This window comes from Bufo gargarizans, chromosome 1 (genome assembly GCF_014858855.1).
Source record: "Bufo gargarizans isolate SCDJY-AF-19 chromosome 1, ASM1485885v1, whole genome shotgun sequence".
Lineage (NCBI taxonomy): Eukaryota > Metazoa > Chordata > Amphibia > Anura > Bufonidae > Bufo > Bufo gargarizans.
The window spans coordinates 443,707,193-443,734,621 of NC_058080.1; the positions used below are offsets into that span (position 1 = coordinate 443,707,193).

Consider the following 27,429-nt stretch of genomic DNA (forward strand, 5'->3'; position numbering starts at 1 on the left):
GAATAGTGGTTCTAAAAGGTAAATTTATTGAGAGAGGTTTATGAAGCCAATTATTTCAAATTTGTTTGCAAAATGAGCCAAACTGTTTTTTTTTTTTTTTTTTCTTCTCTTTGCCTGTGTCTGTCTAGAAGAAGAGTGCACTATATTTCAGTGCAAAATATTGCAGTTGTGTAAACCAGCCATGAGGTAGCAGGAGCAGAAGTGTGTGTAACATGCCAGTGTCTGCCCAGTATTTTTTTTTTTTTTTATTTTTTTTTATAAAAAGAATGTTTTAAAAAAATAAGAAAACACTAGGTGGTCAATCCAGTGGTTTCTTGCTGGTCTCTCCTGACACAGAAATGTCAGTACTGGCCAGCTAGTAACATTCTTACTGGCTGTATATATAATAATTAGCCCAATCTGCCCCATTTTCAATCATTTGTAAGCGCATGCTGCCATGAACTCTATTAGTAAATCTCCCTAACGAATGTGAAATCACCAATTTACCTCTATTAATTATCTGGATTCACTTAGTGTACTTCCATTTTGGGCCCCCTATAAGGGTCCTATTTAGATGTCAACACTATCACCCAACAGAAAAAGGCACAAGACCCAAATTCTCTTAAGAAAACTACCACCTTTATTGAAAATTCATATTAAAACCTAATAAAGCCACATACAATACAGATAAAAGATAAGGAAGGGGTGAGCCTGCTTACAAGTAAATAGCACAGCTGATAGATTGTAGTGTGGTCGTAACCATGGAAATGAGCAGTGTATAATGTGATGGAAAAATGAATCCAGCCAGCGAAGGAAGCAATATGGATAATAACAATACATTAGTAAGTGGCTTGTATTAACTTTCTCTACATAATAAATGCTATTTACTGAAGAGAAACAACCCCTTCAAGGTATAGATATTTCTTGAACAATATGGGACCAGCACTCCAGCAAAGAATGATATAATTATGATTGACAAGGGTATACTACATTTTCCAGGTTTTCTAACCCATGTAATGAAAAAAAAAAAAAAGACTAATGTTTCCTACTAGGACAATACATAGGAGTGGCTGCCTCTGAAAAGACATTGATGACAAGGCTAATCGCTAGAACCAAATGGCATCAGTGCCAGGCAAGCGCACTGTTGGCTTTGCACAGATTTTTTGAGCAGCCTCATGGTCAGGTCACATCTGCCTTTCTGACACTGTTGGTCCTACCTCTCTTACCATCAGTGTCTTAAGTGAAATAGCCATACTCTTACTGTAGTTCTCACTTTTTTCCTTTGCTTTTGGAATAATAGTAGTATTAAAATGTGTTTTTATTTTTTAGACGCAAAGCTCACCTTTACAGAGCACATTTGGTACTAAACCTCTCTTCAGATGCACTAACCCATTTGCTGATCCTTCTCAGTTCTCCACTAACAAGGTTGGATGCTTTAACTTGTTTGTCTCTTTGCCCAATATAATTGGTGCAATAAAATATCTAGAATCCTGTTTAGCTAGCCTTAGGATGAATTTACATGCAGCAGTTTTGTTGGAGAATTGTCTGACTGTCAGAAATGGGACATCCGAAATCCATGACCTTTCCACCAAAACAACCTCAAACAAGCACTACCTGTAGCAGCATAATCTCGTTCTGATTTTCAGTGCAGACATTTCTGAAACAAATCTGTATGAATTCATCCTAGATGTATGCATTAGCTGGTGCAGTGTTATTGGTGATTATTATACAGCATAACATCCACTATAGAAGCTTATTTTATTTTAATCTTTTTTTCTGAAAATGTATATGTATTCATGGCTGCTCCTCGTGCCTTTTTTTTCTTTAGTTGGTGTTTCTAGTGGTTCAATTCCATAGTTGTCATTGACAATGAAGGTGCTTCTGGAAGTTTCATTTACTATAGGTACTTAAAAGGGGTTTTCCCGAACTTCCAAACCCCCCATTCAGCTGTAAAAAAGCCCCGACTTTCTAATGTACTCAAAGTTCTGTGGATCTGCTGCTTTGAGAATCGGTCACGTAACTAGCCTTTTTGGAAGATCTTGACTTCCACCAATGTCTCTCCTTAAGTATCCTGTCCCTGGAATGGATGTCACATCGTTTCTGGGACTAGAATAGGGGCGGTGCAATGGATGGGGCTTCAGTCCTCCATTTGTCAGTGCATGCGCCAATGTGGTGAATGTGCTCTGTGCATGCTCCAATAGATGGAAGATTTATTCGGCAGGCTTACAGCTCTATCACCACACTGCCCCTGTACTGGTACGGAAATGATGTACCGTCCATTTGGGGGCTGGAAACTTCAGAAGTAAGAAGATGGTCGTGACGTCAACCGAAGTCAAGATTTTCTGAAGAGGCACGTCATGTGAAAGAGGTGATGAGAACATTAGAAAGTGGTTTACAGGTTCACACAACTGCGTAATTGACATAATTGCTTAAAGGAACACTAATCGCAGAAAATGGAAAAAAAAATGCCAGCACTTCACGCCTACATCTTTTCATATCCCTCTGTCCTATTTTGTCTCAAATTGCATTAAAAACTGAGAAATCTTCCTAGCAGATTAGCAGTGTCGCCTCTCCTCTTCAGATTCCTGTGATAGGCTGTAATGCAAATGGCTGAAGTGGAAGCCTTCCTGTGCTGCTGTCTGTAGAAGAGCAAAAAAATCATTATGCTTTCCCCCTTTATTAAGGCTGCTTCTTCAGCCGACCACCCACTGGCAATACAAGAGATCACCAGATTTATATAAACCCTTATGGACACAACCATATTTTGTATCTGTGTCCGATCCACATTTTTTACGGATTGCAAATGGACCCATTTATTTCTATGGGTCTGCAAAAAAAAAAACGTCCCGCACATGGATGTCATCTGTGTGTCCTTTCCACAAAAACATATTACATGTCCTATTCTTTGCCGAAAGATGAAGACCACGGACCTATTGAAATGAATGGGTCCCCCAAAAAAACAGACACAAAACGGATGTCACATCTGAGTTTTGTGGGCCCTAAAATGGATATGGTCGTGGGCATGTGACCTGTGTCGGGATCATGCAGAAAATGCTGCAGAATGACAAACAAGGGGGCAAGATTCCTACTGTCCTTACTTCTGGGTTTAATGTTCCTTTATAATTGTAAGCAATTGCAGTGTGTCAGAATCCACCATTAAGAGTGCATTGTAAGATGATGACTGTGTGCAATGATCAGCGGCACAAGGTACATAGATGCAGCCAGTTTCCCTTGGATGCCAGAAACAAATAATGTTTGCGCCTTTTAAAGCCGCCTTGAATAAGGAAATAGTGCACATTTGAAACAAAGTGTATATGATTAAATCATTTAAAAATTGTAAAGAGGTTGTTCAGACTTTACAGCATGGTAGGCCATCACTAGTTGATCGTCACTGGTGCACTGCTCCCATTAATGTCAGTAGAAGCAGATTCCAGTACAAGGTTGATGGTGCAGTGTAAGGCCAGCGCCGACTACCAGCAGTGGAGCTACACCCGAACAGCTGGGGTGCGGGGTGTCAAACCCCAGCCGATCATCTAGTGATGGCCTAGTAAAGCCTGGCTCCTTTAATCAATGTATGTTAACAAGTTCAAGACCAGGTCATTTTTTTTATTTTATTTTTCGTACAGGCAGCTTTTACATTTTTTTTCTTTTTTTTTTTTTTTCTTCTAGTGATACATGGGGGTTTATTTTAATGTTATTTTTATTTTAGTATTTTGTGTTTTTATTTTTTTTTTATCCCCAGGAAAATTAAAAAATAGTCTATTTTTCTTTTCTTTTTTTTCTTTGTCTAGTTGCTCAAAGTACAACTAACATTGTTTCCATTAGGATCATTCTTATATAGGGGATATATTGTTTAGGGTGGGGGTTTTTTGTCTTCATTTTATACTTTACATCCCCCTTAAAAGAATACAAGACAATTGGTGGCATTGTAACATTACAATATTTTTGTTTATTCCCGATTTCTATTGTAACTGGCTCTAACATATTAGCCCTATGTACAAGAATACAGCCTCCTGACATGCACTGTCATGGCCAAAAGTTTTGAGACTGACACAAATTTTGCTTCTTCAGTGTTTTTATATATTTTTGTCAGACGTTTCCATGATATATGGAAGTACAATATATAAGCATTTCTTTTTACTTTTCTTGACATCAATTTTATGCAAGGACTCAATATTTCCAGTGTTGATCCTTGTGTATCAAAAGTTCTGCAATTTGCCCTGGCATGCTGTATACAAGCTTCTGGGCCAATTCCTGACTGATGTCAACCCATTATTGCCTAATTAGTCCTTGGGAGTTGATTACAATTTCTGTGTTTTTGTTTGTCCACCTGCTTTTTGAGGATTGTCCTCAAGTTCTCAATGGTATTGAGAGCTGAAAGGTTTTCTGTCATGGGCCCAAAATGTTAATGTTTAGTTCACAGAGCCACTTAGTTATCACTTTGGCCTTGTGACACAGTGCTCGTGACTTTGTTTTTAGGCACAATTCTCAGTAAGCCCACCTCTTTGGATGAGAAGCAACCCCACACATGAATGGTCTCAGGATGGCTTACTGTTGGCATGACACAGGATTAGGACAGGATAATTTTTCAGATGTCCCAAACAGTCTGAAGAGGGTTTTATCAGAGAAAATATCCCAGTCCTCTGCAGTCCATTCCCTGTACTTCCTGCTAAATTTAATTATTTCCCTGATATTTTTCTTGGAGAGAAGTGACTTCTTAGCTGTCCTGACACCAGGCCATCCTCCAAAAGCCTTCAACCCACTGTGCATGCGGATGCATTCACACCTGCCTCCTGCCATTCTTTAGCAAGCTCTGCCCTAGTGGTGACCAGATCTCATAGATGAATGTTCTTTAGGAGATGGGTGTGGCACTCTCTCTACTTTCTTGGAAACCCTGAAGCCTGCTTCTTAGCAGTTGAACGTCTCTCCTTGAAGTTCTTGGTGGTCGAATAAATGGTTGATTTATAAGCAGCAGTGTCCTTGCCTGTGAAGCCCTTTTTGATGTATAAGAACGATGACTGCACGCGTTTCCTTGGAGGTAACAGAAGACAATGATTCAAGCACCACTATTCCTTTTAAAGCAACCAGTCTTCTGTTCTAATTCAATCAGCATAACAGAGTGATATCAGCTGCCTTGTCCTCGTTAACACTTTCTTCTGAGCTAACAAGAAGATCACTGAAATTATTAGCAAGTCATTTTGTGGCTAGGCTGAAATGCAGTAATTAAAGGGGTTATCCCATGACTAATGTAATAAATGACAATCGGAGATCATATGGTACATAGCAATCACTTTCTAACAAAGCTTAGAACCAGCCCTGTACCTCACATGGATCCAGTGATCTCCACATTCATTGATCTGCTAGATTTATAACAAGCTGGTAGCTCAAGGGGAGTGTCTTTTCTGCTGCAGCTCAGGAGGAGTGTCTTTTGTGCTGCAGCACAGGGGGCGTGTCCCTGCTTTCCCTATCACAGCTCAGGAGGAAGTTGAAGGATGAAACTGAGCATGTGCGGCCTTCTTAGTGAGCAGGACAAAGAAATAAAAAAACAGCAGGTGGTGCTATACAGATACGTTATATTGAATAACTTAGTGGCTATGTTAAATTACATTAAATTAATTACATGCCTCTGGGTGGACCAGATCTTACAACCCATGGTGATGGCATTACCTGTGGGACAGTAAACATGTCTTACAATCTATGCAAGATGTACTTTGGTCTCCTCAATATGTTTGGATTACCTGTGATGTTACTCCTTTATACTCTAGTATTCCACAGGATTTGGCTCTGGTGGCTTCATCTCCTTATTTAAACAGGTATGGTAAATATAGTGAGGAGACTAAGGAGTTCATATTGTCTGCTATGGACTACCTTTTGAAACATGATTATTTTAGTTTTGATGGAGATTTTTTTTTTTTTTTTTTTTTCTGCAGATCAGAGGAACGTCTATGGGAGCTAAGTTCTCGCCCTTGCTTGCCAATTAGTTTTTGGCATGGTGTGTGGAACAGTTTATTTACACTAGTGGCAATCCATTTTTTTCATCTATTATTTGGTATGGTAGATTTATAGATGACCTCATTATATGAGGAGGTCATCTAGAAGATATATTGTTTATCTGGTAATTATTTATACCAGAACAAATGTAATTTACCTTTTACTAGCCACCATGACCGCAATAAAATACATTTTTTAGATTTAACTCTTTCTGCACAGAAACAATCCATCATTACTACTACTTATGTTAAACCCCCCGCGTGTTGTTAGAAATATTCCAAGGGAGAAATCATTAGGTCTAAACACAATTGTTCTGATAATGCATCTTTTGTGAGAGTATGTGAACGTATAACTAGCGTCTTAAGGATAGAGACTATCCAGATTGGCCATTAGAACGTGCAAGGGAATTTGCTGCGAACCAAAGATAGGTCAGACTTGCTAATACCCTCTCCTTTTGTTAGAAATTAGTGAATAATAGTAAGGGATGTTTTTTTACAACTACGTACAGTATGGAGTATATTCCTTGATTTTCCGGTTTCATTTCTGAGTTTTGGGAATAATCAACCAATTAATGACGTTTAGTGATTCTTATTGGCTCACTTTTTTGCATGTGTATTTTAACAGCTGAACTATGTATACCTTTACATGTTTGATAAATGGCTAGTGTAGCCTGAAGCGCGTCATTTTATCTGCTTGTATCTTGCGAAGAAATAAAGAATTTGGTTTTAAGTACGGCAATGTTGGAACATTTTTCCTGTTTAATTACATGCAATTACAAAAGAATTTAGATCCAGGTGCTGGTTTGGAAACTGCTGAATATTTTTTTGGGGACAACCCGTTTAAATCAATTTTCATGACAAGGAATGACTGCAATTTTTTGCAAAATGAATCTGATCACTCTTCATAGCAATGAAAAATGCCACCATAAAAACTGAAGCAGCAAAATTAGTGAAAACTAAAATTTGTGCCAGGCTCAAAACTTTTGCCCACGACTAGACCTGAGCAAGCCTGTCTTTTGGCAGGTTCAGCATTTAAGTGAATTACATAATGCATAAAGTAATTGAATGCCGTCATAATACAAGTGTATGGCCAGCAGAGCAGAACCCTTCGGAGCTGGCCATACACTTGTATTATGCGACATGCCGGCATTGAATCACGTGAAGGATTCTGTTAGAATGGAATCCATTACGTATTTCACTTAAACCTCGAACTCGAATCTGCCAAAAGGCAGGTTCGCTCAACCCTACCCACTACTGTAAGACCTTCAACTCCTTTGGTTACCTAGCACCCAGAGATCACATGATTGTCAGGACAGGAATAGGGGCATCATGGCAGCTTTCTGTAATGATTAGTTTTCATTGAGCGCGGTGTATGCATAGATCGGGAAGTTAGGGTTTTAAGAAAACTGTCTCTACCTTCTCTCTGTTGAGCCTGGCTGTCGCTGACAACCAGCTCCCCGCTCCCGCAGCTGCAAGCTCCTCATGGACAGTTAGAAATGACCTCGCATGCGGACGCTTTTAGGTCGCCTAGTAGTCCATAAGTGGTTAATTCCAAATCCTTAAAATAAACACCCACAGATAATCTAAGTGTATCTATCACCACCATGTTTCATATGAATGTCTCACTGGGTCACTTGCACGATTGGCAGTATTATACCAAGTAAAGACACGTCACACTGTGGCAAGCAGATGACCGTCACAACCATTTCACATGCATGTATACAGAGGACTGGTTGGGAACCTAGATAGTCACTGTGTAGATATGGTATATGGGAAGGAAATGCTGCAGTAAATGTAATGTGTTATATATATATATACAGACGTGGACAAAATTGTTGGTACCCTTTGGTCAATGAAAGAAAAAGTCACAATGGTCACAGAAATAACTTTAATCTGACAAAAGTAATAATAAATTAAAATTCTATAAATGTTAACCAATGAAAGTCAGACATTGTTTTTCAACCATGCTTCAACAGAATTATGTAAAAAAATAAACTCATGAAACAGGCATGGACAAAAATGATGGTACCCCTAGAAAACACAGAACATAATGTGACCAAAGGGACATGTTAATTCAAGGTGTGTCCACTAATTAGCATCACAGGTGTCTACAACCTTGTAATCAGCCATTGGGCCTATATATATGGCTCCAGGTAATCACTGTGTTGTTTGGTGATATGGTGTGTACCACACTCGACATGGACCAGAGGAAGCAAAGGAAAGAGCTGTCTCAAGAGATCAGAAAGAAAATTATAGACAAGCATGTTAAAGGTAAAGGCTATAAGACCATCTCCAAGCAACTAGATGTTCCTGTGAGTACAGTTGCACATATTATTCATAAGTTTAAGATCCATGGGACTGTAGCCAACCTCCCTGGACGTGGCCGCAGGAGGAAAATTGATGACAAATCTAAGAGACGGATAATCCGAATGGTAACAAAAGAGCCTAGAAAGACTTCTAAAGAGATTCAAGGTGAACTTCATGCTCAAGGAACATCAGTGTCAGATCGCACCATCCGTCGTTGTTTGAGCCAAAGTGGACTACATGGGAGACGACCAAGGAGGACACCATTGTTGAAAACGAATCATAAAAAAGCAAGACTGGAATATGCCAAACTACATGTTGACAAGCCACAAAGCTTCTGGGAGAATGTCCTGTGGACAGATGAGACAAAAATCGAAGTTTTTGCCAAGGCACATCAGCTGTATGTTCACAGACGAAAAAATGAAGCATATCAAGAAAAGAACACTGTCCCTACTGTGAAACATGGAGGAGGCTCTGTTATGTTCTGGGGCTGCTTTGCTGCGTCTGGCACAGGGTGTCTTGAATCTGTGCAGGGTACAATGAAATCTCAAGACTATCAAGGAATTCTAGAGAGAAATGTACTAGCCAGTGTCAGAAAGCTTGGTCTCAGTCGCAGGTCATGGGTCTTGCAACAGGACAATGACCCAAAACACACCGCTAAAAACACCCAAGAATGGCTAAGAGGAAAAAATTGGACTATTCTAAAGTGGCCTTCTATGAGCCCTGACCTCAATCCTATTGAGCATCTTTGGAAGGAGCTGAAACATGCAGTCTGGAAAAGGCACCCTTCAAACCGGACACAACTGGAGCAGTTTGCTCATGAGGAGTGGGCCAAAATACCTGCTGAGAGGTGCAGATGTCTCATTGACAGTTACAGGAAGCGTTTGATTGCAGTGATTGCCTCAAAAGGTTGCGCAACAAAATATTAAGTTAGGGGTACCATCATTTTTGTCCATGCCTGTTTCATGAGTTTATTTTTTTACATAATTCTGTTGAAGCATGGTTGAAAAACAATGTCTGACTTTCATTGGTTAACATTTATAGAATTTTAATTTATTATTACTTTTGTCAGATTAAAGTTATTTCTGTGACCATTGTGACTTTTTCTTTCATTGACCAAAGGGTACCAACAATTTTGTCCACGTCTGTATATATATATTATAATTTACACGACTTTGCATCTTGCCTTTTATCTGTACACTTTCTAAGGTTGCACTTTTAACTGTTCTCTTGTCACTGTAGGGCACAATGAATCCGGTTAGAATTGCTTTCCGTTGTTCCCCAACTAACCCCTTTGCTCCCACGCCATTTAAGGTTTGTCTGAGTGATAACCGCCTATAGTTCTCCATTCTTAGTGCGCACTTGATTGTGTGATGCTGTGTATCATTTAGAGTTTGTGAAGCACTGCTTGCCTGTCTAATGGAAAGTATAAGATACTTATATACTGTGCCATTCATTGTTTTTAGTTATCCATCGATCATTGTTGTTAATTGTGTTTTGGACTTCTGCATGATCACCTTAACACCATGAGTTTTACATGTGAACTATAGTGCATGTCTTTTCTTCTCATGGAAAGCTCCTTGCATTTTAACTACAACAGTTTCTTAGTCTTTGGACTAATATCAAGTAGCATCTGTTCTTAACATGAGAGAGGGTCATGAAAATGGAACAGATATGCTATTCTGAAGGTGGATATGGTTAGGGTGCACACAGGCTGAATTTAATGGCTGTTAATAGGCAACCCCAGGCCATCTAATGGATGCCATTAGGCCAGCTAGTTTTAAAAACCCAAGTGCCGAAGAAGTGTCGATCCAGTGGGCACCTGAAACCCAATTGTCAAAGTAGTGTTGATCCCCATTTAATTGTGTGCATTTGCACTTCTTCTTTTGAGAGCACACACCTCTGTGGCTTTCTAGCTAAACTTCAGTACCAGGAATCTTTATACTTCCAGATGTTCTCAGTTTTGCAGTGCCATTAAGAGTTTTCTTCCTGGAGGGTGGCGTATTTGGCCCCTTAGGCCCCTCATCCCACTGTAACTAATTTTCCTCTTTTGGGTGAGCCAAAGTTAGTACTTTCAGTTCATAATGCTTGGGTGATACCGCAGACTGTCCACCTAAGCTTTAGTTAAGGGAGTCTGACTCTTTTAGGGCCTTCTACTTTTGGAGGTTGCTTTTATTAGTACTTTGATGACAACACAGTCTCTAGCTTTTCAGCAATAAAAAATGAAGGTGGGCTGGGAGTCAGATCCTCATCGATCTAATATTTATATCATTAACTGGAAAATATTGTAGCGTTTCCTATGTTGTCTAGTTTGTCCATACAATCATGATAAAATTAGAAAACCCCTGTTTCTACAGATTGAGTAAAGGGGTTGTCTACACTGGCAAGTCATTGACAACAGCTGATCACTGGACATCCAGCAGTGATGGAAGAGCGCTTTTTGCAGAGATTTGTTACATGACTTTCAAAATTCTCATAGCTAAGCCATGGATCTCTAGAGGGAATGCCCTACCCTCAAATACTCCAAAACCACAGGACATCTTAAAATGGATTCTCTAAAACAAATAATATCTTTAATAAAGGACTTATTAAACATAAAAATGGCATGGTTGACTTGCCTTTTCTTCTACAGTCTGGTTAGATCTGCATCATAAAATAAGAAAAATAATCAGTGTGTGTGGTTGTGTGTGTCTTATCAATATACAGTGCATTCCTTTAATCCAGCATTAATGGAACTTGTTAGGTGTTAAATTAAAAGGTTTTTTCAATTACCGTCTTGAAAAAGTATATAAAAATCCATTGTAAGGCCTAATTCACATGCCAGTGTTTGATCAGTGATTTCCATCAGTGATTGTGAGACAAAACCAGGAGTGGGTCCTACACAAAGATAAGGTAATAATGGAAGGATCTGCACCTCTTCTGTGTTTTTGACCCATCCCGGTTTTGAGAGGCAATAATTTTTACTTTATTTTTTAATTTAATTAAACCAGGTAAAACAAGGTACAACAATACATAAAAGCAATAATAGTACATAGGTATATATATATATATATATATATATATATATATATATATATATAGATAGATAGATAGACAGTAGATCCTACATAATAATGGAGATTATCTACATTTATTAGGCCATAATAACGCATTGTACAGTCCATGTACTCAAGGTCGTTTATATGTGACAGCACAGGTTGGGGATGAAGATAAGTAGAGAGGTGAATCAATACTTTATTAAAGGTAAGAAAAAGTAGAATCCCAAAAAGTGCCGTTCATCTAGAGATTCTGATGGTCAACTTAAAGGGAACCTGTCACCAGTTTTATGGTGTCCTAACTAAGGGCAACATAAATAAGTGACCGATTCGCTTATCAAAATGCTGGGTCACTTTCTTTAATTGACCTAGTCAATCTGCCAACATCTGGTATTGAAAAGCTCCAGCTGATAATGATGAGTCATGAATATTCATGAGCTCCGGACTCTCCCCGGCCACCTGCTGCTGAATGACAGTTTGTTTCCATAGGAATCAGCAGCAGGTGGGCAGGGGAGTGGCTATAGCTCTGAATTAAATATACACTGGACTCACTGACATCACGCCGGACTCCAATCAGCTCATTAGCATGCAGCATCTTTGTGTGTGTATTATGAGGTAACCATCTGTCACACCAGTAAGTGAATACATCTAAGGTACTTTTTAGTAGTTAATGATTGTATATAATTAGTTAGATTATAATCAAATATCCACATGACAGGTTCCCTTTAAAGCATGAAACAATATAATCAGTTTGATACTACCATCATACAATAGGAATGGAAAGAGAAGGGGAGGGAGAACAAGGTGAAGCGGTTTTCCGCTCCAAGGGAAAGGAAAGGGTAAGTAGTAACAACATCGGATTAGCGAGTATATGTCCCATCCCCAATTTTGGCCCACAATCACTGATGGAAATCACTAACCAAATCCCTGATGTGTGACTTAGGCCTCATGCACACGACAGTGTTTTTTCACGGTCAGTGATTTGGCTTCAGTGGTCCGTGTCCGATTTTGCTTCAGTTATGTTTCCTTGTGTCTTCCTTTTTTTTGTCTGACAGGGGGAAAAAAAAGGAAGGTTAATGAAAAGTGTAATTTTATTGCACCAAAGTCTTGTAGAAAAAAAACAGACACGGACATGGATGACATACCAGTTGTGCATCCGTTTCTTTTGATGGACCCATTGACTTGAATGGGTCCGTCCTCTGTTTTCCACTGACAAGAATAGGACAGGTTATATTTTTTTGACGGACTGGAATCACGGATCACAGACGCGGAGAAAAAACGGAGGACTATCATTTTTTTTTTCCACAGCTCCATAGAAATGAATGGGTCCGCTAAACTGTGAAAAATGACGGAACGGACGTGGATGTACACAATGGTCGTGTGCATGAGGCCTTAGGGTAGAGAAATCTCCAGATATAAGGTTAACACACTGCTACTTTTTAGTTTTTGTAATGTGGGTATCTTCCGAGTTAATCATCCCAGCTCTTGTATTTCAGATGATGTGAAAATTCCATATTATATTACAGTTCTATGCTGGATTAAAGGAATTTCACTGTATATCCTTCTTTCTAACATTATTAGTTTCATTGCCTAATAAATTGTCTTCTTATTTTAGGCATCTAGTAATTCGGATTCAGACTCTGAAAAGGCAACCCTTTCCAGTGCAGTTACTGCACCACTGACCTCAATGAATTCTGACAATGCTCAGCTAGGCACTACTACTTTCAACGGAGATCCCGAAAAAGAAGACGAGTTTGGCTACAGCTGGCGTAAGTTACCAAATTTACAAAAATAATCACTTTAGCTCAGTGCTCCTCAGCTCCAGTCCTCAGGGCCCACCTGTTGGACGTGTTTTCCAGACTTCCTCAGTACTGAGCAGGTGATACAATTAGTTTCAGTGCATCAGGACACCACAGGTATTCATTCTGTGAGATATTCTCAAATCATGACCGGCAGGTGGGCCCTGAGGACTGGAGTTGAGGAGCACTGCTCTAGCTGATGGTCAAAGGGGTTCGTCAGGAGATGAAAAACTACACATGACAATGTCTCTCCACAGATCCATGAATTTGAATATTGCTGCTTCAAAGTGTGCTGATATATTTACATTATTTTTTAGATGTTAAAGGTGTTGTCCAGGATATAGAGCTTATTTTCTAAAGGCAGGGATGCCTTACATCCATGCAGCTGGTCATGTACCATCTACCCGCCACTGGACTTAACGATCTTGTCTGTATGTACTCTAAGACGGCTGAGCCTAATGATTGGCTCTAGATGGGCGTAGATGGCACTTGATCATCTTCATGGAAGTAAACAGTAGGGACCACTCTCTAGAGAGACTAGGGATTAAGCATTTTTTATTTATTTATTTATTTATTTTATGTTAAAGTGTGTCGGTCACCTTAAAAATCAGTTTCAAAGTAAGCATGCTGCCATGTAGTGTAGGTGCCCTGAAATATAATCATACTTTTCTTGTGAAAATCTGCTACTCTGATTCTGATTTTATATATACAGGGAGTGCAGAATTATTAGGCAAATGAGTATTTTGACCACATCATCCTCTTTATGAATGTTGTCTTACTCCAAGCTGTATAGGCTCGAAAGCCTACTACCAATTAAGCATATTAGGTGATGTGCATCTCTGTAATGAGAAGGGGTGTGGTCTAATGACATCAACACCCTATATCAGGTGTGCATAATTATTAGGCAACTTCCTTTCCTTTGGCAAAATGGGTCAAAAGAAGGACTTGACAGGCTCAGAAAAGTCAAAAATAGTGAGATATCTTGCAGAGGGATACAGCACTCTTAAAATTGCAAAGCTTCTGAAGCGTGATCATCGAACAATCAAGCGTTTCATTCAAAATAGTCAACAGGGTCGCAAGAAGCGTGTGGAAAAACTAAGGCGCAAAATAACTGCCCATGAACTGAGAAAAGTCTAGCGTGCAGCTGCCAAGATGCCACTTGCCACCAGTTTGGCCATATTTCAGAGCTGCAACATCACTGGAGTGCCCAAAAGCACAAGGTGTGCAATACTCAAAGACATGGCCAAGGTAAGAAAGGCTGAAAGACGACCACCACTGAACAAGACACACAAGCTGAAACGTCAAGACTGGGCCAAGAAATATCTCAAGACTGATTTTTCAAAGGTTTTATGGACTGATGAAATGAGAGTGAGTCTTGATGGGCCAGATGGATGGGCCCGTGGCTGGATTGGTAAAGGGCAGAGAGCTCCAGTCCGACTCAGACGCCAGCAAGGTGGAGGTGGAGTACTGGTTTGGGCTGGTATCATCAAAGATGAGCTTGTGGGGCCTTTTCGGGTTGAGGATGGAGTCAAGCTCAACTCCCAGTCCTACTGCCAGTTTCTGGAAGACACCTTCTTCAAGCAGTGGTACAGGAAGAAGTCTGCATCCTTCAAGAAAAACATGATTTTCATGCAGGACAATGCTCCATCACACGCGTCCAAGTACTTCACAGAGTGGCTGGCAAGAAAGGGTATAAAAGAAGAAAATCTAATGACATGGCCTCCTTGTTCACCTGATCTGAACCCCATTGAGAACCTGTGGTCCATCATCAAATGTGAGATTTTCAAGGAGGGAAAACGGTACACCTCTCTGAACAGTGTCTGGGAGGCTGTGGTTGCTGCTGCACACAATGTTGATGGTGAACAGATCAAAACACTGACAGAATCCATGGATGGCAGGCTTTTGAGTGTCCTTGCAAAGAAAGGTGGCTATATTGGTCACTGATTTGTTTTTGTTTTGTTTTTGAATGTCAGAAATGTATATTTGTGAATGTTGAGATGTTATATTGGTTTCACTGGTAAAAATAAATAATTGAAATGGGTATATATTTGTTTTTTGTTAAGTTGCCTAATAATTATGTACAGTAATAGTCACCTGCACACACAGATATCCCCCTAAAATAGCTAAAACTAAAAACAAACTAAAAACTACTTCCAAAAATATTCAGCTTTGATATTAATGAGTTTTTTGGGTTCATTGAGAACATGGTTGTTTAATAATAAAATTAATCCTCAAAAATACAACTTGCCTAATAATTCTGCACTCCCTGTGTATGTGTGTGTGTGTGTGTATATATATATATATATCTTTTTTTTTTACTTTTAACTTCAAATACGGTTATTGGCGCACCCTGGGCGAGCTACTTTATTTTCTGGATCTGGCTTCCTCTACATCAGGCATGCTCAACCTGCGGCCCTCCAGCTGTTGTAAAACTACAACTCCCACAATGCCCTGCTGTAGGCTGATAGTTGTAGGCTGTTCGGGCATGCTGGGAGTTATAGTTTTGCAACAGCTGGAGGGCCGCAGGTTGAGCATGCCTGCTCTACATCATTGCTACTGCCTCTGAAATCTCAGGGACTGTCACTCCAACAAGAAGAGGAGGCACTGGGAAGCATTATGGAGGAGTGGTGGTGTACCAGAGCAGTTCCTCCTCTGGAGCACTGAAAGCTATATTTACATAAAAATAAGAAGAAGCATTTATCAGGATTAGAGGGCAGGGTTTTCACGGAAAGATATGGTTGTGCTTTGGGTCACCTACCCTATATAGTAGTATGCTTACTTTGAAACGGATTTCAAAAGGGACAGTCCCTATAAAATCATTCTCTGCCTTTAGCAAAAAAAAAAAAATTATATTCTAGACTACTCCAAGTCAACCCGTCAGAAACCTGAGATTTCTATTCTCCATCTCTCTGTATATTTTTTCACTAGGATAACCTGTTTATTATGGAGGTTAATATTGACGGTAAGTACGAATATTGCAGTCAGCGAATGTTGATTACATTTTTTCTATTTATTATTGACTTTTAAAAAAATCACATTCCCTCTGAAAACACTGAGGTTGTGCTTGTGTGTTAGTTTGCACTATGGTATATCTTGGCTTCTTTACTGGGTGAATCCTGTATCCACTCACAAATCACAGATTTAACTGGGTTATCTAAAGATAGAAGTTTTCAGCCTCTCTCTATGGTAAAATGGTGGTAATAATGTGTTGTTGTTGCTAGGGGACCTCTGCACATTTTTATCCCAATTTTGTTGCAAAGAGCTAATTACTCATGTCTGTTCTTAGTATGATGGACTTGTTAATTAGTGCTTCTTCCTCCCATTTAGGAAAGATATCACAGCGGTATGGAAACCTGCCAGGAGAGTTGCATATGATAGAGTTGGAGAAAGGGAAGACTGGATTGGGCCTGAGCCTTGCTGGAAACAAAGACCGATCACGAATGAGCGTCTTCATCGTGGGGATTGATCCAAATGGAGCAGCTGGCAAAGATGGCCGGTTGCAGATTGCCGATGAGTTATTAGAGGCAAGTATATGTCAATAAGCCGCCAGTGAATACATCCATTGTAGTTGTAAATTAAAATTCTGAATCAGCAGCCGATTGAGATAAAGATTCCCTTCCAATGAAGAATTCTTATATTCCACTAAGTGGAAGCAAAGGTATCTTAAATAAGTCTTTTGTCAGTAATGTGGCATTAGGAACCAGATAAATAATGTAGGGTATTCAAATGTCTTTCTTTAGTATAAGTCCACAGAAATACCAAATAACAGTGAGTAAATAACAGTAGAAAGGCATAAAGGCCTTATGAATACTGTCATATTGCAGTTTGTATTTAGCTGTTATAGGAACGTATGAAGGATCATGGGGCCTTAGGTTGCCCATACACCTTCAGTAGCTTTCGTCGGACAGCTATCTCTCAAAACTCACCCACACACATATGTATTTGGCATGGCCGAGCATGTATGTTTTTTTTTTTTTTTTACCCTTACTGCTTGTCCCTGAATTCTCAAGCGGTTCAGACAGAGGTCATTCTAGCCATTTGTTACCCTGAACTGGCCTCACACCCTCGGTCTGGCAGTTTTCAGGACACAGTGGGTCTTTATCCAGTGCCCTCCTTCAAAGGTGGTTTTGGTGCTCTACATTACAGGGTGATAGTTCTATCTGCCTTTCTTCATTCAGATCTTTTGTTTAGGCTTCCTGAGCATTCCAGGCGAGGCTTGGCATCATCAAAAGCCATCTTAGTCTGATAATCCACAGGAGAAATTTGCAGTTTCTATTCATGACTTCAACAGGTTATCCAGGGGATCCACATGTGGATTTAGCCCCGTTATAATTCAATGGAGCTAATACATGGCTATGTTCCTGAGGGTGTGAATGGAGTATAAAACATTTAGATTCATTGCCTTTAGAATATCTTAAGATCCTCAGCATGTGAATATGGCCTAACCGCTTATAATTTCTCTGCCTTTTTTTATTCTCATAGATTAATGGGCAAATATTATATGGAAGAAGTCATCAGAATGCCTCATCTATCATCAAATGTGCACCATCTGAAGTTAAAATAATCTTTATCAGGTAAAAACTACACACGCTGAAACTGAAAATATTTATACATACACATACTGCTTTATATACACTTTTTATGCTTCATGCCTTTATTTGCCTTTTATTTTAATTTTTCAATTGCAAATTTACTTTATTGCAAATTCACAAACCATTCAGTAGTGATGGTTACAACAAATACACCATGCATCACAGCAGCCATTGAAAAGTGTTGCGAATTCCAAACTTGACATCTAGTCCGTCATTTGATGTCACATGGTACAGCCCAATCGGTACTTCTCTCCCTAACATAGATCAGCAGGTTAGTTTCAAAGCTCCCAAGGATCCCCCGCAAACTCTCGGGTACCAGTGAGTAAGGGTAAAAGGGGACATCAGCTAACTAATCTCAACGGCTGATAAATGTTTCCCAATAAACGCCCTCCATTTAAAAAAAAAAAAGCCAGCAGTTTGACGACATTTTCAATATCCATTCTTTCCAAAGTCGGGAGACGTTTCAACTGATTAACAACCCTAGCTATAGTAGGAGGGACACGATGCAGCCAGGATTGCAGAAGACAACTCTTGGCCACAGTACAAATAGTATGGCATTTTTTAGGTGAATGCCTCATCCATGAATGAGCCATGGACACATCTTCAGTCAGATAATGAAAAATGTAAATCGTCGGAAAAAGAGGAGGCCTAGAAAATCGTAGCTTTTATTTTAATATTCCATTTTAGTGAGTATTTTTCTTTTCTTTTTTTTTTTTTTTTTTTTTTTTTTTTTTTAAGGTTAGAAGCTGCCTTTTGGCAAATATAGTGTATACTGTCTGCCAGGAATGAGTTGGCATCTCATAGTCACTTGATTACATTATAATAGGGCTCGTTCTATGCAATCCATGTCCTGTCCCCCACTCGCCAAGCGCCATCAGCCCCTTCATATCACAGGTGCCCCATTCAAACCGCCCCCCCAAACATTACACTTACCTTTCCTGGCAGTGCGCAGGAGACGGACCGCATCTTCTTCCCAGCATGCACTGACGCTGACTATGTGTGCATGCAAGGACCTGGCCAGTGCCGAGTCGGGAGGCCACAGAGCGGTGAGTGAGGGGCTTCACTTCACTCACGCTCCGTGGTCATGCGATTTAAACGAATCCTCGATGCAGGGAAATTGCATCGAGGATTTTTTTGCCACGATTACATCTATGAATCGTTTTAGCCCTAATCCCAATCAACTCCTGATATACTAGAAAAATGGTCACGCTCCAGTTGGCTAATTTGAATGTCATCAAGAGTCTAGGGGCTCTTTTAATGCCATCACAATGGTGTAAATCGTAGGAAGTTACTGTGTTTTTCTACATTTCACCTAAAAAACATTGATAACCACAGTAAAATGCTTGTATCTTTTGTATTATAGCACACTGTTGGCATGTGTGAAGGTGCTCAAGGGCTTTTTCACATCAGCACTTACTATCGCCTTTCTTCTGCTGTAACAGAAATGCTGGATTCAGCACATAACCAATTTACTCCAAAATCTAGATGCATTCATATTAGCCATTTTTATGTGTGTAAATGATTACGATAACTGCAAGATTAATGGCACTGTGAATTCTTCTTCCCTTAACACAGTTGACAAAAAAATGCTGCAACTCCCTATTCTTAAAGGGAGACCGATTGTTAGATTTCACCAAACATATGCTTTCAGTTGAATTATTTAACCCGTTGGTGACCGCCAATGTGCCCTTTTATGGCAGCCTAGTCTAAGTTCTGCAGTCTCCAAGCAGTATTTAGTGGAAAACCCCCTTAGGCCTCTTTCACACGAGCGAGTTTTCCATGTGGGTGCGATGCGAGACATGAACGTGTAGCACCCGCACTGAATCCTGACCCATTCATTTCAATAAGTCTGTGTACATGAGCGTTTTTTTTTTTTTTTCATGCATCAGTTCTGCGTTGCATGAGAATTGCAGCACGTTCTATATTCTGCGTTTTGGTGCAGCTCTGGCCCCATAGAAATAAATGAGGCTTCAGTGAAAAACTTATTGCATCCGGATGCAATGCGTTTTTCAACAGTGGTTTCTAGGAGACGTTGTTTCAGGGTTTTTTTGCACCCTGATTGCACCCGTGCGGAAAAAACTGAAACACTGAACACAAATGCAGACAAAACTGACTGAACTTGCTTGCGAAATGGTGTAAGTTTCCCTGAACGCATCCTGACACAATCCGTATTGTTCGTGTGACAGAGGCCTTAGCATGGGTTCACACGGGCGTCACGTTTTGGCTCAGGATGCCTCCCGGGTGAGTTTTGCACGCGCGTGATAAAAAACTGAATGTGGTACCCAGACCTGAACTTCTTCACTGAAGTTCAGGTTTGGGTTCGGTGTTGTGTAGATGTAATTATTTTCCCTTATAACATGGTTATAAGGGAAAATATTAGCATTCTTTAATACAGAATGCATAGTACAAGGTCAATTGAGGGTTAAAAAAATAAATAAAAAATTAACTCACCTCCTCCAATTGATCGCATAGATGCCGGTCTCCTGTTCTTTCTTCAGGACCTGTCAAAGAACCTGTGGTGACATCACTAAGCTCATCACATGACCACGGTGATGGACCATGTGATGTGACATCACCACAGGTCCTTTAGCCGGCAGCTCATGATTAAAGAAGTAAGAAGAGATCGGCAACTACGCGATCAAGGTGAGTTAATATTTTTATTTTTTTAACCCTCAATTGACCTTTGTACTAAGCATTCTGTATTAAAGAATGCTATTATTTTCCCTTATAAACATGTTATAAGGGAAAATAACACAGTGAATAGACTGTCATCTTTGCAACCATGCGTAAAAATCGCACCACATCCACACTTGCTTGCGGATGCTTGCGATTTTCACGCAGCCCCATTCACTTGTATGGGGCCTGCGTTGCGTGAAAAAACGCACAGTATAGAGCATGCTGCGATTTTCACGCAACGCACAAGTGATGCTCATGTGCACAGCCCCACAGAAATGAATGGGTCCGGATTCAGTGCGGGTGCAATGCGTTCACCTCACGCATTGCACCCGCGCGGAAATCTCGCCCGTGTGAACTCAGCCTTAAGGTGGACCTGTCACCTCCTAAAATGTTTCTACTTGTATTCCCCATGTAATAATTTTGGAGCATCTATTCTTGTGACTCTATGTTGTGCCGTTCCTCTATTATTCATTTTTGAGGTTTGTGAATGTAAAGATCCATATGGGTGTTATAAGTTGTGGGTGTGTCCCTGCCCTGTCAGTGCTGCCAGTGGCAGGATGTGCAAGGGCGCATCCCCAACTGGAACTGGTAACGCCCAGTTGGACCTTACTGCAAACTATTGGCAATTCCTTCATAAACCTATAATGGAGGAATGGCACAACACAGAGTCATAAGAATAGGTGTTGTAGAATGAATACATGAAGAATGCATGCAGCAGATCTGTCAGGAGAGGGACAGGTCCTCTATCAATGCAGTATTCTTTCTATACAGACAAGCTCCATTAACTCGCCCAATGCCCGTTCACCTTTAGAGATCCCAGTTTTATCATATTAGTGAGCTCTGGACCAAAGAACTTTGATCTGAGCATTTTTAGAAACCTATTTTAGGCACTGACGAGCCGCTGTCACATTGGGAAATCGCGATTCTTTGCTGCACGTTGTAAACGTTTGAAGCCAATAATCACTGGGAGTCTTGTAGTAAGTCTTGCAGCAATGTGTTTTTCCCTATTTTGTGCGACATGCCTGTCATCTGCTTGGCCATTTGGTATCGCACTATTCCCGGAGGCGTGTTGATTAACTGATGTTTGTAGAAAAGATTCCTGTGACACACACATGCCTTGGCAATGGTGCCGCAGGATTTCTAGAGCTTTCTGCTCTTCTTGGTGTGTGCTGGGCTCTTTTCCAGAAAAATGAAGACTAATAAACAATTTTCCTTTATTTTTTAGGACAGGTGCCCATGTGAGCGAATAAATTAGGTTAACATTTACATATATGTCAGCGTTTTTAGGAATAACTTATTTCTGACTTCATGTATTTTCTAACAGGAATAAAGACGCTGTAAGCCAAATGGCGGTGTGCCCCGTGAAAACGGCTGAGCTGTGCCCTTCCAACTCTTCCGCCTTTCCAAGTCAAGAGGTAGACATCGCACTGACACATTTACATAATAGCGTCTGTTTCTTGAGCAGAGAGACATGTGGACAGAACTTTTAACGCAGCCCAGGAAATCTGGCTGGTGACGGGCACAATGTGTGGTGTAGGGGGCTCGTCACTCTTGGCTTTAAGTGAATATTGGCCAGGCTGGACTTCTGTTTGCGGTACAGAGAAGTATGTTGCCAGAGCTCTCCCTCTATGCCACACACTGCAGGGGGTCAGCTATAAAAAGGAATTTAATATTTAACTGGGAACAGAAATATGGTGCAGGTTACCATGCACCATGAGAAAAAATGTCTCTATATATATATATATATATAAGGCTACTTTCACACTGGCGTTTTGGCTTTCCGTTAGCGAGATCCGTTCAGGGCTCTCACAAGCGGTCCAAAACGGATCAGTTTTGCCCTAATGCATTCTGAATGGAAAATGATCCGCTCAGAATGCATCAGCTTGCCTCTGTTCAGTCTCCATTCCGCTCTGGAGACGGACACCAAAACACTGCTTGCATCGTTTTTCTGTCTGCCATGTGACACAATAGAAAAGGGATCCGTCCCCCATTGACTTTCAATGGTGTTCAAGACTGCTCCGTCATGACTATAGAAGACATAATACAACCGGATCCGTTCATGATGGATGCATGCGGTTGTATTATTGTAACGGAAGCATTTTTGCAGATCCATGACGGATCCTCAAAAAAAACGCTAATGTGAAAATAGCCTAAGGAACATTGCAGATGCATTGTCCACATTACATATGAGAGGTCCTCTGGAGTTTTCCAAGAATAGATAAAAATGGCTGCTTTCTTCCAAAAACAGTGCCACGCCTGTCCACAGGTTATATGTTATTTCAGTTTAGCCCCTCCCCGTGAGCGAAGCTCTAGTAGCCGCCATAACCCCTGGACAGGTGTGGTGGAGTTCTTTAGAGGAAAGCAGCAATATTTTTCTGATCCTGGGAAAACGCCTTTAAAGAGGACCTGTAATGTCCGGCCATGTCTGTTTAGTAACTACTTGCACCCCCCTTATTATAACATTTCTGGAGCATCTATTCTTATGACTGTCATGTGCCATTCCTTTATTATTCCTGCTATGCATTATGAATGACATGCTAGCACTTTGCAATAAAGGTCCATCTGGGTGTTACCAGTTGGGGATATGTCCCTGGGCAGTCAGATTTGATCAAATCGGTGCTGCCAGTGTTGGAATGTGCAGGGACACCCCCCCCCCCCCCCCAGCTAGTAACACTCAGATGGACCCTTATTGCTGACAGTTGATTTATAAACTTCTACTATGAATAATAGAGGAAGTGCACAACATAGAATCATTAGAAGAATAGGTGCTCCAGAACCATTGTTACATGAGGCATGCAACTAGTTAATAACAGACATGTCAGGAGAGGTGACAGGCCCTCTTTACGTGTATGTGTGCAATGTATTTAATTCCACCATTTGTCTTCCCTTCAGAATGATGAGAATGTTTCAACTCCGATGAATTTCAGCTCCTTTAAAAATGTCATCCATGTGAATTTGCCAAAGGTAATAATAACGTATACATCGGGTCAAGATAACAACGTTTTTCATGCCATACGAAACGGAGTAGGATATCAGTCCTTTTATCACTGACCGATATTGCTGGGAATCATTACTGTCACACTTACATGGCACACTCTTTCTACCCTTAGAAAGCTGCTGCACAAGTGGGCATATTGGTAGACTTGTGAGATGCTTCTAAGCAGGGTCAAGACATTCCTGAAAGTATGGTCATGAGGGGGCATTACCACCCACTGCATAAATCTCTGGTCTATCAGATACTTTGTTTTTAGAATTACACAAGAATACCGTACGTGGGGGAGGGGGTTAATTTACTCTATTTAGACGCAAGCCGGGTTTTTATACTGTCCTCACCACTTTCTGAAAAGGGATAGTGGCTGAGTGGTGGTCTCTGGCACAGCACATTTACTTTAATTTATGCCATTACAGGTGTAAATGACAATTGAAATCTATTCTAGGTACGAGCTGAAGTAGCGTTCAATCTACCGGAGGATGCACCTAACTTATGACAAGACCTGTGCCTAGTCGTAAATTAAGAGCATCTGGGTATATCAAAGACCAGCATGAAAGGCCAGGCTTTGATGAGTAAATCCCAACATCCCTGGTGGTGTGTTAAAGGCATTGTCTGGGCTTTTAAATGAAAAATATATAAAATGCTTCCATGTAAAAAAAAAAAATGAGTCATTACTCACCTTACTGATTTTCCACCTCTCTTATTCCAACACTTGATGGTCCCTGCCACTCTCTGCTTCCCGATCCCTCTCGGCACTCACGAAAATGGCAGCTTAGCGAACAATTACCTGAGGTGGGTCGCTGATGTGTTCGGCTGAGCAGCCATTTCCTCCAACCAGGAGGCAGAGACTGACATCGGAAACGTCGGGAAATGAGTGACCAGGGATCCACATACCACCTGAAATATTTATATACTCAAGAATTCAGTTAGTAGTAGTTTACAATAGTGTTGCTAGAATCCAAGGTAAATTGGTCTTCCCGAGTAGGTTGAGGAACCTGTTTTAGGTTGTTCATGGAGAGGTCAGGAGTAATGCATGAATCTGACATGACATATAGACTAAATATACAGTATAATGAGAACTAGATGGATGATTAAAGATTCAAGCCTGCTAAAAAACAAAACAAAACAAAAAAAAAAGCTTCAAAATGATCTATCTCTTATAGGACCAAGGGGGCCTAGGCATTGCCATCAGTGAAGAGGATACTGTTAATGGAGTAGTTATTAAAAGTTTAACTGATTATGGTGCAGCAGCGAAGGTGAGTAGTCACATTTCTGTATCATATAGACTTTTTCTAAATGTCCTAAGAACAATTGTTCTTCTTTTTCAGGATGGGCAAATTAAAGTGGGCGACTGTATCTTGGCCGTAGATGATGAACCAGTGGTGGGTCACCCTATTGAGAAGGTAGGCTTCACATCTAGTGACTGTCACAAACAAAATGTGCCAAGTCGTGTGTCAAATAGTGCCAAGATCAGGAGGACTGGAGGATATCTGGTGTTAACTTTTTAAGTACCATGCCATTTATCTCAGTGATATCTTATGTAGTAGCAACTTATAGAAATCATATTGAGTTGTGATTTTCATAAAAAATATTATATTTATATTATTTTAATCAGTTCATTTCATCTTTATAGTTTCATTTATTTTCCTTCCTGTAGGTTGTTGGTCTTCTTAAGAAATCAAAAACGAATGTGAAGTTGACAATAAGTTCTGATGAAAAGGACACCCACCAAAACCATGTTTTACCGCTGTCTACATTCGCCTCCGGTGTTGCTGAGAAAAGAAGCAGCCAGCCGTGTCTACCACATATCAGCCTTTCGGAGCCAGAAGCTGTTCATAGTAAGAATCTGTATTGTTTTTAGATATTGGCCTTCCAAAGTATCATTTTCTACATATATAGCCAGAGTGCATATTGCGCTTTGACTAGGCATTTTAACCCTTTAATGACCGGAAAATTTCATTTATTTTTGTTTCTTACTACCAGGCAACCAAAAGACCTTAACTTTTTTCATTTTTTTTCATTCACATAGCTGTATGAAGGCTTGTTTTTTGCAGGACAAGATGCACTTTGTAATAGCACCATATACAGTTACATAAAATGTGGTGGGAATTGGGAAAAAATTCCAATGAGGGTGGAATTATAAAAAAGAAAAAAACACTCTGGCACAGTTTTATGTTGCTTTTTTTTTTTTTACACCATTTCTTATGCAGTAAAAGTGATCTGTTACTTTTATTCTCCAGGTCAGTATGATTACCGTAATCGTATAGATTACCACATATGTATAGTTTTTCTTGCGTTTTAATAAAAAAAAAAAAAAAAAGTATGACCCCTCTAACTTTTTTTGTAGTTATGTGTACTTTTCAGTATTAATAGTTTGGGGTGTGTACGACTTTTTGATCACCTTTGTAGGAGGTGAAGCGACCAAAAAACAGCAAATCAGTAATTTTTAGACTTTTTTTTTTTTTTTTTTTTTTTTTTTCATTTTGCCATATGGAAAAAGTATTTTCATATTTTAATAGTATGAGCATTTTCGCATGTGCTAATGCCCATGATGCGTAATTGTTTTATTGTTTACATATTTTTATTTACATTTTAGGGAAAGAGGGGTCATTCATTAGTGCCAGGTGTCTGCTGTTTAAAACAGCAGGCACCTAGATGCTTTAAATGTCAGCCACCAGGAAAGGGTTAAACAATATTCATTAATTAATGCGATTTCAGTATTTAGTTGCATAGATTTTATTATTGTCTCTTTATTTGGTCAGTACAGTAAAATTCCTTTAGGCTACTTTCACACTTGTGTACAGAGCGGATCCGTCTGGTGTCTGCACAGATGGATCCGCTCATATAATGCAGACGATGGGATCCGTTCAGAACCGATCCGTCTGCATTATATTTAAAAAAAAATTCTAAGTGTGAAAGTAGCTCTGACGGATCCGTCCAGACTTTACATTGAAAGTCAATGGGGAACGGATCCGTTTGAAAATTGAGCCATATTGTGTCACCTTCGAACGGATCCGCCCCCATTGACTTACATTGTAAGTCTGGACGGATCCGTTTGCCTTTGCACGGCCAGACGGACACCCGAACGCTGCAGTGTTCAAGTGTCCGCCTGCTGAGCGGAGCGGAGGCCAAACGCTGCCAGACTGATGCATTCTGAGCGGATCTGCATCCACTCAGAATGCATTAGGGCTGGACGGATGCGTTCGGGGCCGCTTGTGAGAGCCTTCAAACGGAAATCACAAGCGGAGCACCGAGCGCTAGTGTGAAAGTAGCCTTAGTTTGGTATCAATGGGACCTTTTGTGTTCCTAATAATTACTTATTCTACATTCCTAAAATATCATAGAAAAAATATAAAACTCAAATCCTCAAGGTAGGAAACCGTAAAGTGAATGTATGCTGGGTTACCAAGATTGTTGAGTTATAGGATGCTGTGTATATATCGTATTTTTCGCCCTATAAGACGCACCTAGGTTTTAGAGCGGGGGACAATAAGAAAAAAAAAAAAATTTCATTAGAACTCAGGTCAGACCACTAATCAGACCCCCAATGTTAATCAGACCCCAACAAGACCTCAGATTAGACCCCCAATCAGACCTCAGATAAGAGCATCATGCCACTCATGAGTCCCCAGCAGTCTCATATCAGCCCCCAGCAGTCCCAATTGCCTCATATTAGCTCTCAGCAGCCCACATTGCCTCATATCAGCCCCACATCAGCCCCCAGCAGCCCCATATTGCCTCAGCATCTCTATACTGCCCCTATAACAGCCCCCAGCATGTCCATATTGCCCCCATCATCTCCATATTGCCCCCTGCGCCTCATGTTTTATCAAATAAAAAAACACTTAACTTTCCTGCCCCGGACGCAGCCACTCCTCACCGCCCGCGCTCAGTCTTCCTCCTCCTCCATCCGCTATGCTGTGCGCCCCAGTTCACAGCACAGCAGAGAGTTCACAGCACACCCTCACACTGTGCGCAGTCTTCACAGCCGAGGTCCAGAAAGCGGTGAGTACAGAGCCTTCACCGCTTCCCGGTCCTCCGGTACTAATGAAGTGCTTCCTT

At 40.4% G+C, this 27,429-nt stretch overlaps 1 protein-coding gene across 6 annotated transcripts in view; it reads left to right on the forward strand.

Moving 5' to 3' along the window:
- The window catches only part of MPDZ (multiple PDZ domain crumbs cell polarity complex component), a 171,741-nt gene that overhangs the window by 98,884 nt on the left and 45,428 nt on the right, over positions 1-27,429 (forward strand). For 2 of the 6 annotated variants that reach the window (XM_044272308.1, XM_044272317.1), the window contains 10 exons: positions 1,309-1,404; positions 9,516-9,587; positions 12,924-13,077; positions 16,435-16,631; positions 17,590-17,681; positions 21,700-21,790; positions 23,268-23,339; positions 24,531-24,623; positions 24,696-24,770; positions 25,025-25,205. In XM_044272308.1, coding sequence (XP_044128243.1) covers positions 1,309-1,404; positions 9,516-9,587; positions 12,924-13,077; positions 16,435-16,631; positions 17,590-17,681; positions 21,700-21,790; positions 23,268-23,339; positions 24,531-24,623; positions 24,696-24,770; positions 25,025-25,205 — 1,123 coding nt within the window. The remainder of the gene's footprint in view (positions 1-1,308; positions 1,405-9,515; positions 9,588-12,923; positions 13,078-16,434; positions 16,632-17,589; positions 17,682-21,699; positions 21,791-23,267; positions 23,340-24,530; positions 24,624-24,695; positions 24,771-25,024; positions 25,206-27,429) is intronic. The other 4 variants (XM_044272325.1, XM_044272334.1, XM_044272343.1 and 1 more) reach the window with 2 other exon arrangements.